The 17641-nt window shown below is 36.4% G+C and overlaps 1 protein-coding gene across 1 annotated transcript; it reads right to left on the reverse strand.

Moving 5' to 3' along the window:
• Window positions 1-3073: 3073 nt before the first annotated feature.
• On the reverse strand, window positions 3074-17437 carry LOC9266280 (ABC transporter G family member 46-like). Its single transcript, XM_015755649.3, is given in 24 exon segments — window positions 3074-3371; window positions 3516-3770; window positions 3918-4089; window positions 4202-4429; window positions 4967-5100; window positions 5184-5267; window positions 5402-5692; window positions 5791-6123; window positions 6243-6385; window positions 6479-6595; window positions 6696-6852; window positions 6926-7029; window positions 7144-7304; window positions 7390-7706; window positions 7822-8103; window positions 8199-8500; window positions 8568-8658; window positions 8981-9034; window positions 9164-9240; window positions 9321-9480; window positions 9610-9694; window positions 9770-9858; window positions 11161-11281; window positions 17116-17437. Coding segments are annotated over 24 exon segments (4296 nt in total). The 5' UTR covers window positions 17397-17437; the 3' UTR covers window positions 3074-3113.
• Window positions 17438-17641: the final 204 nt, after the last annotated feature.

Raw genomic sequence — 17641 nt, forward strand, 5'->3', positions numbered from 1 at the left:
TTCTTCAATGTAGTAGCTCTCTTTTCTGTACTCCTTGAGGTAATGGTGGTGGCAGTGAATCTATTTTGGCAAAACTAATTTTAAAACTATTTTGGCAACTGTGAATATAATTTAAGAACAACAAACAGCAGAAATTAAATATCCATTTAAGTTCCTAACCTTTTAATACAAGTAAAGGAACTATAGCATTAAACATATACATTAAAAGTAGAAATTAAACTTACTATCTTCACCTGACTTTGAATAAAATAAAATAAAAAGCTGAATCCTTGATAGATTAACCAAGTATCAAAAGCTCGACTAATGGGAAAAAAGGAATCGAATATCACTCCAAATGACCAATGGGAGATTAATTTTACCCTCTAAAATGCCATGAAACTACCTAAATGAAATTCCCAAAGTTTGTAAAGTATTTATCTCCCAATAAATCTGGAACTCTCAAATAAATGAAGCATTAGAAATGAATAAGTCTTTCTTTGGAGGAAATATGAAAATATGTATCCAAATTTGAAGGAGTTAATATCTTCAAATCCAAGTTACCTGTGTCTTCTAGCATCTCCATATTTTTTATTTAGACCTTTTTAATAAATAATTTAGAAATTAACCATTGCAAAACTTATTTCAATGATCTGAACATTTTGGCCAACCCAGCCCACCTCGCCATCCCACCAGCTGCTGTGGCTAAAAAATGTTGGCATGCAAGCTAGGTAATCGTGGCAACCATCGCCACACAGGAGGTCGTTCCCCGCTCGGAGTCAACCACATTCTGACATGGCATTGTGCTTGAAATGCCAGCGCAAGTGGTGTCGCACTTCTTGTTGTCAACGGTATTTACGTTGGTAATGTTGTGGTCATAATGTCATATATGTGAGGGAATGCATTTGTAGTTATATCTTTTTTTTCTAATTTGGACGTGTAGATCGTGCGTACAATGTCTATGTCTCCTTGTGTGTAGAAGTCGTTGGTTTGCTTGGATCGATTGACAAGTTATACTTATTTTGCATGTCAATATTATTTTGTTGTAGATGGATCGTGTACTGCACGTAGGGAAAATATGTGGTGGAAACCATATATGCAATAGAAACTTGTAAACTACCGTTGGATCGAAAAATGGACGTCCGAGATTCTTCCACGTCATCACGAGTAATAATTTTACTCGCAGTAAAATTTTTACTTATGAGTAAATCCGTGAGTAAAATTTTTACTCATGATGACATGGACGAATCTCGGACGTCCATTTTTCGATCCAACGGTAGTTTTCAAATTTTCACCACATATTTGCATGTGCATGTACATTAGGGTGGAACAATTTGTTGTGATGGACAATTTACAAATATGAAAGTTGATGTGGTAGTATTTGAGGCCACACTTACATAGTTAGGATTATTCTATCGGATTTGTTCTAAATTTCCTTCTTTAGAACCCATTGGTGCGTTAAGCATGGAAGGGATGTACGATGCAGGCATGTGATCAAGGGAGCACTTTTTTTTATCATACCCATATCACGTGAGTTGGAGTTGTCGACATATGTTGCATGTGTTCAAGATTTGCATGTACGCTAAGTACATGTTGTTGCATCAATGTTTGGGATACTTCGTGCAACGGTAGATCCGATTTCAGTCGATTATACAAATATTTTGGAAAGACCTCAAGAATATAGATACTTCAACACAGGTGGACCCATAGTCGAGGTAGATGAACATGCCAATGAGGGTATTGTTCAATTAAGTGAGCATAATAATACCCCAATTTATATGGATATTAAAACCGTTGGTCAGGGTAATAGGCATGTCAATGGAACCAATGTTGTACTAATCCCATGTGGCACTATGCACCATCGGCTAGGCTTGAATCAGACCTAGCCCACAGTGCACTCCTTCTCCCTCTTGGCCCAGCTATTGTCTCTGCCCCACTCACCATCTTTCCTAGCAGTACAACGTACGACCCCAGCAGGAGAAGAAAGGCAGGCCATCCCTGCGACCATTGCAACCTGGCCGTCACCTCCTCGCCCGCTACGCCACCAGCTGCCTGCCACTGCCGATGCACGCCAAGCCAGGCTGCGTGCAGGTCAAGGGATCGATCCCTCCTCCCAATTCATGGAATTTGATTTTTCTAGAAAATAGCATAGGGCAGCCGGACTGCTTTGAGGTTTTATGTAAAACAGGGTGGTTTAAACTCTTTTTACCAGCTCATATGCATCCCTGGTTTCTTAATTGGATCAGACTAAACTTAGGCCTGGTTCTGGTTTTTAGCTAGGTTAAACCAGTGGTCCACTCCGGCTTTAATAACTACTCCCTCCGTTCCTTAATACAGGGCGTGGCTGTTGTAGTTGCAAAGACCAATAAAACCATTTAAATAGCAGTTACGATGATTAATTCTCTCCGTTCGAATAGCAACGTTTCAGTAGTTGCGCGATAGATACGCTAGCATTAATTAACCACCATGCATGCAGCGTGCGCTCGACCTGCACTTTCCGCGCGAATAGCCAGCATGTATGCAGATGCATTTAAAAGACAAACCAAGTCATCAGTTAATTCTGCAGGCACCAGTAGTACAGGAGCCGAGGAATACTAATTAATTCATGCATGCACCGAGGAGCTACCACCTTGTATTATGAAATCCAGTTGAAAAGAAGTTACGCCCTGTATTTAGGAACGGAGGGAGTATGTTATTACCCACTTCCAGGCCAGTCGAGCATAACCACACCATGCTAGAAGCAACAGTTAGGCTAGCGTGTTAGACTTATGGGCTTCCGATTTGTTTCTCTGGGTGTCATATAATCCTTAATGTCATCCTTGCATGCATAAGTTGGACAGCGCATAGCTGATATATGAGTATATTCTACTCTTACTGAAAAGAACGCATATTTTTTTCTTTCATATTTTATAGTGTCTCGATTTTTTTAACCAATTTATATTTCTATGCAAAAGCAATCAGTATTGCAAACTCAAATAATCCGGTTACAAGACGAATCTCCGGCATGGCTATTGGTTGGTGCTTGTAGACAAGCTATCTGCTATTATTTAAATACTTTAAAATTATTGAAAATATCTTCTATTATAATATGTGTTTTATCCGGGCTAATCAAATTATGAAACTCTAGTACATATGAATTATCTCTTTTGGAAGTTGAATAGCTTAAGTGAGAATCCGAAAAGGATGGCAAAAAGAATTGCAAATGACACAACGGCCATAGCAGCCACCCATAACAAGTCAAGATTGTAACCAAAGTAGCTCTCAACAAAGTCAGATACACGCACACCGTTATCAAACTTGTCATCTACATCCCCAAACTGTGAAGTAACCAACCCATTGATTGTCCATGCAACAGGGCAAATCCAATAGTACCATCTCCACCATATTGGAATTCTCTGCAGATAAAAGGAGCCATATTTAGGAAAACTAGGAGTGAAGTTTGGTAGTACTTCTTAATTTTTTTTCTAGTCTTGGCTTTGAGATAATTTGGCTAGGAACCTTGTATACATTGATATTTGAGAAAAGCTAGTATACTTAACTGTTTTTGGTATTAGAAATCCAGAGAAAAGGTGCCATATGGCATAGAAAGTTGTGGAAACAATAGAGGACATGGTGTAGTTTGGAGTTAGACCTGCCGCCATCATGCCATAAAATGTGAAGTATGATAGAGTGAAGTACATGAAGAACATGTACCAAAAAAACTTGGTGCATGTCCACTCGTATCCCATCATAGAATACACTATCACACCATATATCAAGGTTTGGAGGAAGATGTAAGGAAGTTCAACTACAACCTGCAATAGAACTAGATGTTAACAAAGCTTATTCATTTATCATTTCTGTCCACTTACCAAGGGTTTTAGTTTTGTAGAAATTGAACACAATCTTGAAACATTATATCTAGCCTCATGTGTAAACACTATGATGCCAAAGAACCATACCTGCCCCAAGGCATATGGCAAAGGCGAGTACATGTGAGATGCTCTTTCCCTGTAAAAGACCGTGCGTTCAATATTGACAACTGGTTGAACTGAAGAAGAGTTCTGCACTCCTAGAGTGAAACATGTGGAATACATGGAACCCATGGCACTGAGCAAGGCTTGTTGACTTTGCCTATGAGAAAGGAATATTTAGGGTAAGCATGGTCCAATGGCAACCTTTAAAATCTGTAAAGAAAATCACAAATATAAAATATTTCCTTGTGTTTATTGTTATATATATTTACCTTTTTCTACCAACGCCCCAGAACATTGTTCCAAACAATAGTGCAATTACAACGGTGAAGAAGAAATTCACAGCAATATATGGAGGATTCCTCCAATATGACAAACGTTGCTTCCAGAGGCAAGCCAAACATTGTATAACAAAGGTCTGTGAATATTTAGTTGGAAACAATAAGTCGCTTGAACCGTCATGGGGTGTGCTTAACTCCTTTATCAAATTTTTGTTCCTCCTGTAGGGAAAACAAAGCACTAATATCATCAAACAATAACATTACCTATTAAATTTTTCATATATTTGAAACATTCATTATAAAAGTGTAAATTGCAGATCTTTTGAAGCATCTGTAGTTTAGCATTATGATATCATCACAATATATGATTCATGTAGGGATATTTTTTGCTTTTGCCACTACCTTGTATTGTTATTTCATTTCTTTACTAATATTGAAAAAAACTTATATTATTGTTTTTTCAGAATATCATATTTGTAATTTTAGTTGTTTCCCCAGCTTGTTGAAAATTGTTTAGACATGCATAAAAGGACACCATTGTCTTCTCTTTTTTCAACCTATACTTAAGTAACTAATGATAGAACAAAGTATTTTCTACATACCACAAACATGGACACATTTATCACATATACCATTATGGAACCAGACATCTTGCACATCACACAAAGTTTGATTTTCATCTAGGTTTTCTGTTGCTGGAGCAACGATTAAAGGTATATAGTCAGACTATTAACTAAAGGATGACCCCATCCCTACCTATATAGTTCAGAATTCTTGTATACTTGAGTAAAGTTAACCCCAGTTATCTGTTCCTGCAATGTACAAGTCACTTCCAGCATCCATGTTGAAGGATTGTAGCCATGTTTTATCTTCCTGACACCTTCAATAGACTTTAAAAATGAAAGCAGTTCAATAGCATGTTTCTGAGTGCAAAAATTCAAGCATGTATTACATTATGCGATTTTTTTCTAACCTCAAAATATTTGATCAATTCACATGAATGTTGTCCTAATGGACCTACATAAATTGCTTCACCTCCTCTTTTCATTAGGAAGAGCTGTAAATATGAACAATACCAGAAGGAATTGAGTGGGATGCAAATAATGTTAATCCACCAGTGATTTACTTTTTTCTTGTATACCCATTAAATCTGTGTGAGAAAATGCACTATATTGCTATAATTTTGTTCACCTCATCAAATGATTCAAATATATCAATACTAGGTTGGTGGATTGTGCAAACAACAGTTCTTCCCATGTCCACAATATTCCTTACTGTCCTCATGACAATGGCTGCTGCTCGTGCATCAAGTCCAGATGTTGGTTCATCCATGAATATGATAGATGGGTTTGCAACTAGTTCCACTGCTATTGTTAGCCGTTTCCTTTGTTCAGTTGATAATCCACTCAAGCCAAGCAATCCAACCAATGCATCTTTTAAGGGAAAGAGCTCCACAAGCTCCATGAACTCATCAATAAATCTCTACAAACCAAGCACACGAAAAAAGACTAGCATGTCATGTCATGATACGTACTTATATACTACTTGACGTTCAAAAAAGTGTTTCTTTCATGTCTAACCTTTCTTGCCATAGAATCAATTTCGGCTGGTAATCTAAGCCATGCTGAGAACATAAGGGATTCATAGACAGTTAGATTTGGTGAATGGATATCATTTTGTTCACAATATCCTGAAACTCGAGAAAATGTTTCTTGCTTCTTCGGATAGCCAGATACAGTAATATTACCATGTATGTGTCCACTGGTCTTCCTCCCAGCTAACACATCCAACAATGTTGTCTTGCCTGCACCACTGATACCCATAAGTGCTGTAAGCACTCCTGGCCTAAATGAACCACTAAGATCCTTCAGTAGTTCCAACCGACTCCCTGCCATACCCTGTACTTTCAGTGCCTACATGTTTTGTTGGATAAAGACAATTATATATGGAGTTTGCTCATAAATGTTATGTTTATAGGCGATTTATAGATAGAACATGCATGTCAAGACCAGACAAAGGAATATTTGTGTACCTTTGGCATGTCTATACTGTATCTTATATCTTCAAATGTCATGTAAACGGGTACAAAAGGCAGGATACTTCCTTTCCTGGCTGGACTAGAATTATGATTTGCATTGCTTGAAGTTGCTTCATCATTGTTGCCACCCTCAGTGTCTAGTAGACATAACACAGAAGAAAGTTATATAATTTATTAAATTAAATCTCATTGTGATATATAGTATTTTATATTGGTGAATATAAAATTACATCTTTTATCATTGGTAACTCGGCCTCCAGATGATGGCTCTTGATCATAACCGGTTAAATTTTCTAGTTTTATCTGCAATGTTTCCTGAGACATTTCTCGCACATTTCTTTTAAGTACTGCAGAGAACATGGTGCATAAATTTAGAATGTATAGCCCCTTTTTAAAACAACAATAGCTTTTACTAATATAAGAAATTCATTTTTTTCTCTAACTCACATGTGAGAATTGAGAGGCAGATGGTGTAGAGGATATTGAACAGAAGCACATATCCAAGCAAGGCACCAAGACCAATCCAATACCATTTGGCCTCCGGGAAAACCCCACGAGATTCCAGAACTAACCTTCCAAGTGGTTCTCTAAAACCAGGTAGTGCCTGATAACAAAATGTTTTTAATGGACATATTATGATATATGGATTTCGATTGATTCCATAAGTTTTTTTTTACCTCATTCCAGCTGGGACTTAGGAATTCATTTACTGCTAAGGCATTTAGTGCATACATCAGGGGTGATGTCCAGTACTCCCATATCAGCCATTTTTTAACTTCATCTGTTAAATCAAACAAACATATCATACAATATGTATACAAGTACCAACACATGTGGAAATAATATCAGAAGTAATGCCAATATCATGTCGTGTTTTGTCAGATAGTTTGTGTACCTCTTGATAGGATGAATCCGCTTGAAACCATAACTATTAGTATACAGAATTCACTCACGGTGCTTGCAACAACTGGATGCCTTGTAAGAGCAGCAATGAAACGGAAAAGTCCACATATTGCCTCGGACATTACAAAAAGCACAAGGAATTGTCTAAAACATCTACAAGATTGCATTGTTTTCATTAATCTTTGCAATATATTCATTACAAGAATTTGTCCGATGTATTGAATTTTGTTTTTCTTACCTCTCTATATTTGGATCAAATCCAATAACATAGTATGTTATGGAGACCCAAATTATTGTATTAAGGAAGGAGATTGGAGTCTTAATGATCCATGATGGCAAGGAATATGTCCATGCTGGATAGAAGAGTAGATCCCTTTGCTTGAAAAAAACTGGGAGATTTGCAAGAGCTGCTCCCATTTCTGCCAACCCTTTAAACATTATTGCCAACGTACCAAAGAACTGCACTCCCATGTACATCCTCCCGTTTTCTATCGAGTCATGATGCATATTTGTATGGATAAAGACACTCATTGCAATTATCGCCACTAGTGTTAACTGAACAAGTCAAAGAAATAATGTAAGAGAGGCCAATTAGCTTCAATTGTTCCAAAGAAATTGTGGGTTGTTTTGCTATAATATAATATAAAATGTCTCAGATTGTCAGAATCACCTGAAGTGCATTGAATATATATAGAAATGATTTTCTTTTCAACAGCAATATCTCTCTGTCAATGTTAGCTTTAAGTATTTTTTTCAAGTTGACACCATGCTTTGATGTTTTCAGCGCTGCAATATGGCTCTTGCTGTTATCAAATGGGATTGCCAACTCACTTCTTATTGCCTGGCCGACATGGAAACACTGAAATGCCTCGGCAATCACTGTAACAGGAATATATCGATATGTGTCATCGCCATGTATCCAGTATTGTTTCTGATCTTTCCTTGATGTAACCTATCACATTTCACTCATATTTAGTAACAATTATACACTGCAACCAAATTTAATCATCTGATACTACCATGATTGAACATAGTGAGAAAACTCACTTCTTGCAAGAAGTCAGCTACACCTATTCTTTCTAGGCATTTGAATCCCAACGATTTAAAGAACTCAAGCACATGATCACGAGGGCCACTATAGACAACTTGACCATCTGAGAGGAGAATTATATCATCAAATAATTCATATGTCTCGGGTGCAGGCTGTAGCAAAGCAATGACAGCTGTTCCACCAAGAACATGAATGGTTTGTTGGATGGTGTTCACTATCTGGAATGTTGTTGAGCTATCAAGTCCATTTGATATCTCGTCCATGAAAAGAGCTCGTCCTAGTGTGACAAGCATCTCAGCTGCAGAATCAACATTAGGGGCTGTATGAGCATCCAAACATCTTAAGTAAATCCAATTCTAAATTACCTGTAGTTAGTCACCTTTTTTGCCCTCCAGATATGCCTCTCAACATATTATCACCTACAATTGTGTCGGCGCATATATCCAACCGCAAAATCTTCAAATGATAAAAAAATAAAGTAAAAGAATTATTATCGCGTATACATGTGAACTTACACATGAATGAGAAGAAATTTTCAACAGATAATTTTTTTTACCAGGCCTATAAGTAGGGTTCTAGCAGTATCCAGGGACAAAGGGTGGTAATTTATTTACCTCAGGGAGGTAGTAAGTTTTTAGTGGACCAAATGGTAGGATGAGGAAGCGGAATAGAAAAATAAGAAAAGGGAGGGTGCTGCTCTCTGAGACACGCTACATATTATGTTGTTCTCTGAGGGGCGTTCTATAGCATTGTATATAAGTAGATAGTGCTCATATACCTTTAGTATGTGATTTGTAACTATCTCAGCTTTCTCCTCTCCTGTTGTAGCTGCCTGCATATGCAAAATGAGACATTGATGTTCATCAAACCTTATACTGGAACATTAATAGATGGTAAAAACATGAAGAGATTGCTCAACATACTGGATAAGGTGAGTTGTGATTTAAGAACTCCATTGTACCTTCAAATATATATCAGTTTCAGGATCTGGTGTAATGTTTTCTTCCTCTTCTCTTCTCAATAGTTCTAGAAACAGATCTGAAAATTTTCCATAAAATGTTAGTTTTTCATATGATATGACACTATGATAAGTTTAAACTCCCCATTTCCTGTCTTACCATAGTGATGGCCAACTCCTTGACACTTTGCAGAGAAATTGATTGTCTCACGAACTGTCAGTTCAGCCATATGCAGATCATGTTGGCTAACATAAGCTGCGGATCTTTGGGGTATAAATTTGTCCATTGTATGCCCATTGTAAGTTATCATCCCCGATACCTTTTGTAATTGCATTGTAGTATTTCCTTATATTAGTACGGCAAGCATACTAGATTATATATACTGAAGACAACCAGTAGGCCAACCAAGTAGCATGGTAAAAAAATTGAAAAACATAAATGAAAGTACTTTTACGGTTGATGGGAGTGTTCCAGCCAAGGCCAACAACAGTGATGTTTTTCCAGAGCCAGGAGAACCTAATAGCAAGGTCATTCTGAAAACAGCAGGATAAAAGTTATATATAGCATCGAGATAATTTAGACATTGTCAATTGCTGAGATGTTATGACCTGTGAGGCTTGATGATCCCACTAGCATTGTGAAGGACAGATATTTTTTGCTTACTTCTTGTTGTCATGTGAAGAGTATTCGCCAGGCCCTGTTTAGAGGTGATTGTCAATTTTTCACCATGTCACTACACATGGAATATAGTAAAATAAGGGAGCCATATGCAGTAAATATTTAGGCTGCTGCAAAAGTAATGTCATCTTCTAACTAAAAACAATCGACTATGCACAGATTCCTTGAGTTAGAGCTACTTGAATTCGGAAGTAATGGCTATGAACCAGTATTTGGTGTGGGGCGCAATTTTATTCAAATTGGTATACGCTGGTTCTCCAACATACAGATAGGTATTATTTTTATTAGACCTTATTTACCATCTTTATACCTCTTGCTTCATTTTTTTTTCTTTTACATTCATTGCAACTGTATTATCTCTTCCACCATTAAAAAAAATTGCACTTCTCTCCTTTATCATTCTTCCTCCAGTGCATAGTTTTGCTTCTCCATCACAAAAATTCTAACATATCCAAAAATAAATATACGTGTCACATGAATTATGGCTTAGCTTTGCCATAATCCCTAGGGGTGGCCGATATTTATACTCGTAGGTCCTTTGAGTTCCTCAGCGACCTTGCTAAATAATTGAGGCTAATCAGCTTGTGCGAAGGCTCTTGTCTGACTAGGAGTAAGTACTCTTCCTTAATCAGACTCTGTTACCTTGTCTGTTGCACATGGCCGTGTCGCTAATGTTTAGGAACTGTTACAAGATATGATACGGTATATGTATTTTTGGTATGGTATATGTACGCCAATACAGTATACCATATGGAGTAGACGATCACCACCACCACCACCATCATCATCATAATTAAATTCACCATGAAAATGATTTGGTTCTTAAATGTTTCATGAGATAATATTTACCGTGGAATTATGTGCATGGATATTATTAAATATTTGTGGAAAATGGTAACCATGGTATATTTATTTTTGGATATGGTAGAATATTTTCCTTTTATAAACATCTAATTTTGAAGGTACAGAGGAAACCTTTCAATCTAACTGAGAATTTTCCTACTGTTGTATGTGATGTAAATTTATAGTGAAGCTATGACTATAACTTCTGTTCTATTGTGATACGGTATTTTCGAGGTTGTATTCATGTAGTTCAACTTTTGATATTTTCTAGTACTTCAGTGGTAGCGATGTTTTTTTTTAATTGTAGCTCTAGCATTTCAACTCCATGTCCTGAAAAAAAAACATGGTTGCGGAAATGGTTTGAGTATCTTTTCCAATCATGTTTTATCCCTACCTCCTGGTACCTGCACCTACTCAAGGATGGTAAAAAGACTCCTTTTATTAATAAGATAGTAAGTTTAACAAAGTATGTAAATACCTTCAATATGTTGGCATAGGTATTGAGAATGGTGGGAAGGCCCCTGCTGCCAACATATGACTCTGCTTCTACATTCAGGTTCTTGTACCTCACCTCAATTGTCGGCAGTTTAATACCAACCCTGTACAAACGGAACATCTTTAAAATTGAGAAATGGAAATAAGTTTCTAAATGAAACTAGCATAATTGAAAACATTGCTTTTCCCTTATATTTAAGCATGCTTGATAAAATAATTATACGTGGGCACGATATCAAATGAACACAACTCAAACCATGCACACATGCACAAACTCCAGTCTAACCATCCGATCCATGATGGGCGCTCCCACCTCGCACTAACATGAAATATTGCAAAAAGAAAAAAACCGCAGAGGGAATACATTTTGCAAACAACCTCTATCCTTAGGTTCATATATCGACATTGTCATCCACACGAAATATGAGCACGTGTGGTATATATGATTTAAACCTTAGACCTCTCACTGATCCATATATATCCTTCATGCCATCTCACCTGTGAAGCACTTTGTGACTAGGATCGATGCTATTTTTGTTGACTTCACCTCTCTTCTAAACTAGTAACACACATTTGGCACTTTAAATGACATTAAATGAAAATGTCGCCAACTACAACATTGTAAACCTTGTTGAGCTCTACAACTATGACATAAAGCATGTCTCCATAAAAGTTCATTTGAAAAACTGAAAAACATTTTTTAAATAGACCTAAGATATTATAATAAATATTTGTGCCGTAAATGATCTCAAATTAAAAAAAATCAACTACAAATTTTCATATAAAATTTATCATCATGTGACTTCATATGAAAAGTTACAATTTTTTCATGAAATAATTATTCTCCCACTTTTAAGGGCGATTTTATTAACACATCCATCTTTGAAAATCAACTTTCACAGGCTTTTCCTTATGAGAACCACCTATATTGTTCTTAGAAGTGGTTCCTTAATAAGTCCACATGTGAAAAGATATTTCCTTATTTGTTTGAAATTGACCGATTGAGGTGTACAAATTTCATTATGATCTTTAAGATATTCTCTTTATTAAAGCCAGGTCCATATTTCTTCAAAACATTTCTTTTAATATTAATGAATGACCCTACTAAAGAAAATATGAACCAGCTAGTTATATTAAAAGTGTCGACGGGTTTGGTTTGTTTGGAGGATGTAGGCATCGGTTGGTATGAGGATGCCAACCAAGTTGTAAAGTGAGTAAGGAGATAGTGATTTTTATACAGGTTTGGGTCCCCCTACTGACGGGTAATAGCACTACTCCTATTGACCGGAGCCGATGTTGCCTTTATATATCAATCTCTCGTGAATACAACACGAAGAAAAACCTAATATAATCTACCAATATATGTGTGTGAAGCTCGTTCATGTGGTCGATGGCTAGCTATTATCGGTTTTCTTGGGAAGTAACTTTTTGAGATTGGAGGTGGCTTGTATTGATTTGTACCTCTCACGGGTTGTCTTGGCTTTGAAGGCTTGTGCTGGCCTCGTTTCATGTCCCCCTCATGAGACCTTGTATTTATACCCTCAGGTGTCCTCTTGTCTAAGTAAAACTAAAGAGGCAAGTTTAGATACGATCCATGTTACTTCGAGGGCCCAAATAGGACTCAATTCTTTTTTTTCTTTTTTGAGATTCCTTTCTTATTAACTCAGGACTTTTGCCATACGTACGAGCCTTGATTCCATAGGAAGACTTGGTATCATGACTTGGTATATAGGTGTCGCCAATCTTGGTACACAAGTATATGGTATCTCATATTTCGAATACTAACAGAAATGTAAAATTATAATGTTCTCACAAAACTTTGGTTCACCTCAATCAAATTTCAAATAAATCATCAATGTTTGGACATCGTAAAAAACTCACTAGTAAAAGTAGATATTAGAGCTTGTAACGAATATTTAGACACTTAAACAATCTCATATGTACAAAGTTGTAAATACCGTTGTCCTCTACAATGTTGTTATAGATTGCATATCTCCATTCAAGGTTGTTTGGAAAACTCAAAAAATGAAGCTTTTAATAAATATCTGGGGCCTAAATGATCTCAAAAGAAAAACCAGTTGAAAGTTGTAGATAGCATTGATAGCCAATATAAAATATTATGTAATCCAACTTGATATGAAAAAGTTACAAGATCTTTTTTAAAAATAGTATTGCTCTCATTTTTCACCAAGTTTAATTTTGACTTCTACAAGATTCTGCATTGCCGGTAAAAATCACCCCACTTCCAATTAAAAAAAAAGACCTGTATATACAGTTTTCTTAAAGACTTGAAAATTGCTTCTTATCGAGCGCCCAATCCGGCGCTGAGAGATTGGGCGGCCATATACTCAGCGCCCATATGCAACACTACAAGAAGCCCTCCACTGCGTGGAGTTGTGCTCCTCCTCTTATCTACTCTATTTTTAACATTTGAAACGATCTTTCTTCTAAACTGCTCATGCGATCTAGTTCCAATTGCACCATCGTATTTCTTACAATTAAATCTTTAAAACAAAATATCACATGATTATATTCTAATAAAAAATTATATATGTTTCATCCATTGAAATTTAATGTTTCACGCGTGATAGTTGGATGTTTTAGCTGGAACCCGACTCTGTTGCACATTTCTTAGTTCTCAATGTTGCAACGTGTATTTTTCTAATGTTACACTTGGTGTTGTTACAATGTTTGAGTAAATATTGTTTGATATTTCATTAGTTCTTTGCAAACGTAACGTCCTATTTATTAGATGTTTCAGCAAAACTGAATTTTGTTTCACCGCTTATAGAAAATTGTTTTAGTTCAGCGTATAAAATGTTTCAAAGAAATGCAACATTAATAAAATATTGGCTGCAACACAAGCAACCACTTATATGAAGTATTGAGTCCCAAGGAGTGAAACATTAAAAAAATATAAAAGATCCATATTTGCAAAAGCTTGACATTGTTGAAACATTTTTATGTCATGTGTGAAATGTATTTGTTCAAACATTATAAAATACTGATGGAAACATTAAAAAAACATCATGTGCAATATTTGAGGTCATTGAGACATTTAAATAAAAACAAGTGCAACATTTTAAAAATCCATTAAAAAAGCTAAATAGTTTTTAACGAAATATAATCAGGTGCGGTCTTATTCTAAAGATTTAATTGCAACTAATTTAATGGTGCAATCAAATCATAAATTGGATGATTATTTTATGAGAAAAAATATTTTGAAGTTTGAAATATTTTGCTAATATATCTCTTGGGCAGTGTGCAGATCTACCACCCTAGTACACTATAAGAGATATGACCTTCTGTGACTAACTCCTTGTGACATTGGAGCTATTCGCCATAATTTCATTTTGATTTATGACGTTCAGCTATGGGTAGCGTGACTTTGTGACAAAAATGAGGTTTTCGTCATCGAGACCAAGGACAAATCGTTATAAACTAGCCAAACAGTGTATCGTGACGAATGTTGTTTTGTCATAAGAGGCTAACCAGCAAACGTCATAAGTTAATGACAATGTTTGTTTGTCATAAACATATTTTTATTAATTTTTTAAAAGCAAGGATATTTGAGGCGCCACTTATTTGGCCCAACCATTATATTATGAAGTGAATGCCAATAATATGAAGTTTTTTTTCCCGGATACTATTGTCTGAAAGTGGACATTCAACTCATGTCACACACTAAAATTTATTTAATTTAATATTTCATTAATAATTATTACATTTGATTTTAGAATCAGGAATAATAATTATTGACAAGGGCAATAATTTAACAAGTGAAGTTGATATGGGAAATAAAATTTTACCTAGTAAACTATGACTTGGAAGTTTTAATAATTTATCCATAATTAATTATGCTCTCTTAAATTTTCTTGAAATGTTCGGAGCTAAAGAATTATTTTTAATAATACTAACATCATTTCCGTCATTATTTAAATTGAAAAAAAACATTTAAAGCCATCTTCCTATATTTGGGCCAAAAGCAGCCCAGTTCCTACCCATCACTGCGCAGGCTTATAGCCCAGCCAGGGAAAGTCTATCTCGTATCCCTCCTTTCTCCCCTAAACGTAAGCCGATGAGTCTATTTTACATCATTCAACCAAAGTTCAGTTTTAGTCACTTCGCCAGAGTAGGAAGCAGCAGCCCACACTGCCAGCCGCAGCCCTGCTAAGTCTAATCAGCCTCTCTCCCCTCTACTTCTAAATTTGTAATGCTTATTTGGTTCTCTAAATGATCTTAAATGAAAAAAAATGATCAAGTAAAAAGTTGTAGATCTAGCCGATCTCTATTACTTTTATATAGATCACATCTTCATCTAAGGTCGGTTGAAACATAGATCTGATATTTTGTAATAAGTCTAAGATGTTATAATAAATATTTGGGCCTCTAAACATTCTCAAATGAAAACAATGTCAACTATAAACTTTTAGATCTCGTCAAAAACCTACAATTTTGATATAAAGTTCATATTCATCCGACTTTATATGAAAAAGTTACTCCCTCCATTTCAGGCTATAAGACATTTTGACTTTGGTCAAAATCAAACTACTTCAAATTTGACTAAGTTTATAGACAAATATAGTGATATTTATAATACTAAATTAGTTTCATTAAATCAATAATCAAATATATTTTCATAATAAATTTGTCTTGGGTTGAAAATATTTTTTTTCTACAAACATAGTTAAACTTGAAGCAGTTTGACTTTGATCAAAGTCAAAACATCTTATAACCTGAAACGGAGTGAGTAGGTGCATATATATTTTTTTTTCAAAATTTTATTGTGATGAGACAAATTGGGATGAAAATGCAAATGAATATAATATAATTGGGCTGAAAATAATTTGTAAATTGCTATGCCTTAAATGGGCTTGGTCTAAATCTAACTAGGTTTATAATTGGGCTTGGCTCATAAATAGGTTGCTTACTATAAGGCCTTCGATAGTCTATGATGTATTTTATGACGTTTTCTAGGTTTGATAATGACGAAAATGAACGTCATAAACTTAATGACGAAAGAAGGATCAACACTAGATCAATGACGAAAAAAGTAAGTTTTCATCATAGAACATGATTAGAGACGCATGATAGGTGACGAACGAATTTTCGACGTGATTGTCACAAATTTTTAAACGTGAAAAATTTTGCAGTTTGTATGACGTAAATGAAACGTCACCTATCATAAGATCTCTTATAGTGGTAGCCACCCTAGTAGCTACTCCCTCCGTCCCATAAAAACCAACCTAGTACTATAAATCTGGAGATACCTCTATCCGAATTTACTGTACTATAATGTGTCACATCCAGTACTAGATTCAATTTTTTTTTGGAGAGAGGGAGTACACCCTAGCAGCCTAGCTGCATGTAGAAAAGTCGCTAGAAAACATGCAAAGTGCCTTCGATTGTGCATACAGAGTCGATCGGACGGCATAGACGGCGCCTAATTTATCTCTCCAATTGGGCCCCTGACGGGAAGTTGCTTCATAAAGGCTTGCCTTAAAAAAGATAATTACCCTTGGTGGTTCCCTTGGAAAACCGTTTGTGCAAATATATAGATTTCCAGAGGTGGTTTTCTAAGTACAAATAAGTTTTCACATATGGTCTATGAACTTAAAAGCGACCTCCGCCATCTTTCTAGCTGGTTTTTCTTTTAGGCCACATGTGAAAAGAAAAAGTCTCGTGCGTTGCGAAAATCATTTTTTAAGTAGTGCAGGTCCTCCACTACGAGTCTACTCCTTGCTGCATATAGTTTGTGAAGGCGATGGGGATCAGAGCTTTGCTGCTTTAAGATTTCCACATGACAGATGCGGTGCAAATTAACCAAGTAAACAAACAGTCCACTATAAGATCGGCTAATTTTATTGTGGTATTCATAATTAATTGAAGGCGAATTAATTTCATTTCAACAAGTTGGGATTGCATGTGCCCTACGTACCGATCGAAACGTTCCTTGAACTTGTAGAGGAAGCGGAGGTAGTCGTCGTCGCCGACGACGTCACCGCCTACTGGTCGCCGCAGCTCGGTGCCCTCCGGCATGGCCGGCGCCGGCAGCGCCGCCATCCGGCGGGCTGATCGGCCGTAGGTGAGCAGGTCATCATCGTCGTCGTCGACCCTCCCAGTGGACGGCGACCGCGAGAACGCAGCCGCCGACGCCGATCCCTCCTCTCGCTGCCGGTCGACCGCGTAGATCTCGCCGGCGTCGACGTCGTCGTCCATCCCGCCGATCGACGTAGGCCCTGCCTCGCTCTCCAATAAGGCTCGATCTAGCTAGTTCATGACCACGGGAGGAAAGGAATGGGCTCTTTATATAGCGCGCATATCTCGAAGCAAAAAGCGCTACGTGTAGGGAAAAAAAAAATTCTACTCCCTTCGTTTTAGGTTATAAGACGTCTATTTTAAGTTTTAACTAAGTTTATAGACAAATATAGTAATATTTATAATACTAAATTAGTTTCATTAAA

This window comes from Oryza sativa, chromosome 9 (assembly GCF_034140825.1).
Source record: "Oryza sativa Japonica Group chromosome 9, ASM3414082v1".
NCBI classification, from domain to species: Eukaryota; Viridiplantae; Streptophyta; class Magnoliopsida; order Poales; family Poaceae; genus Oryza; species Oryza sativa.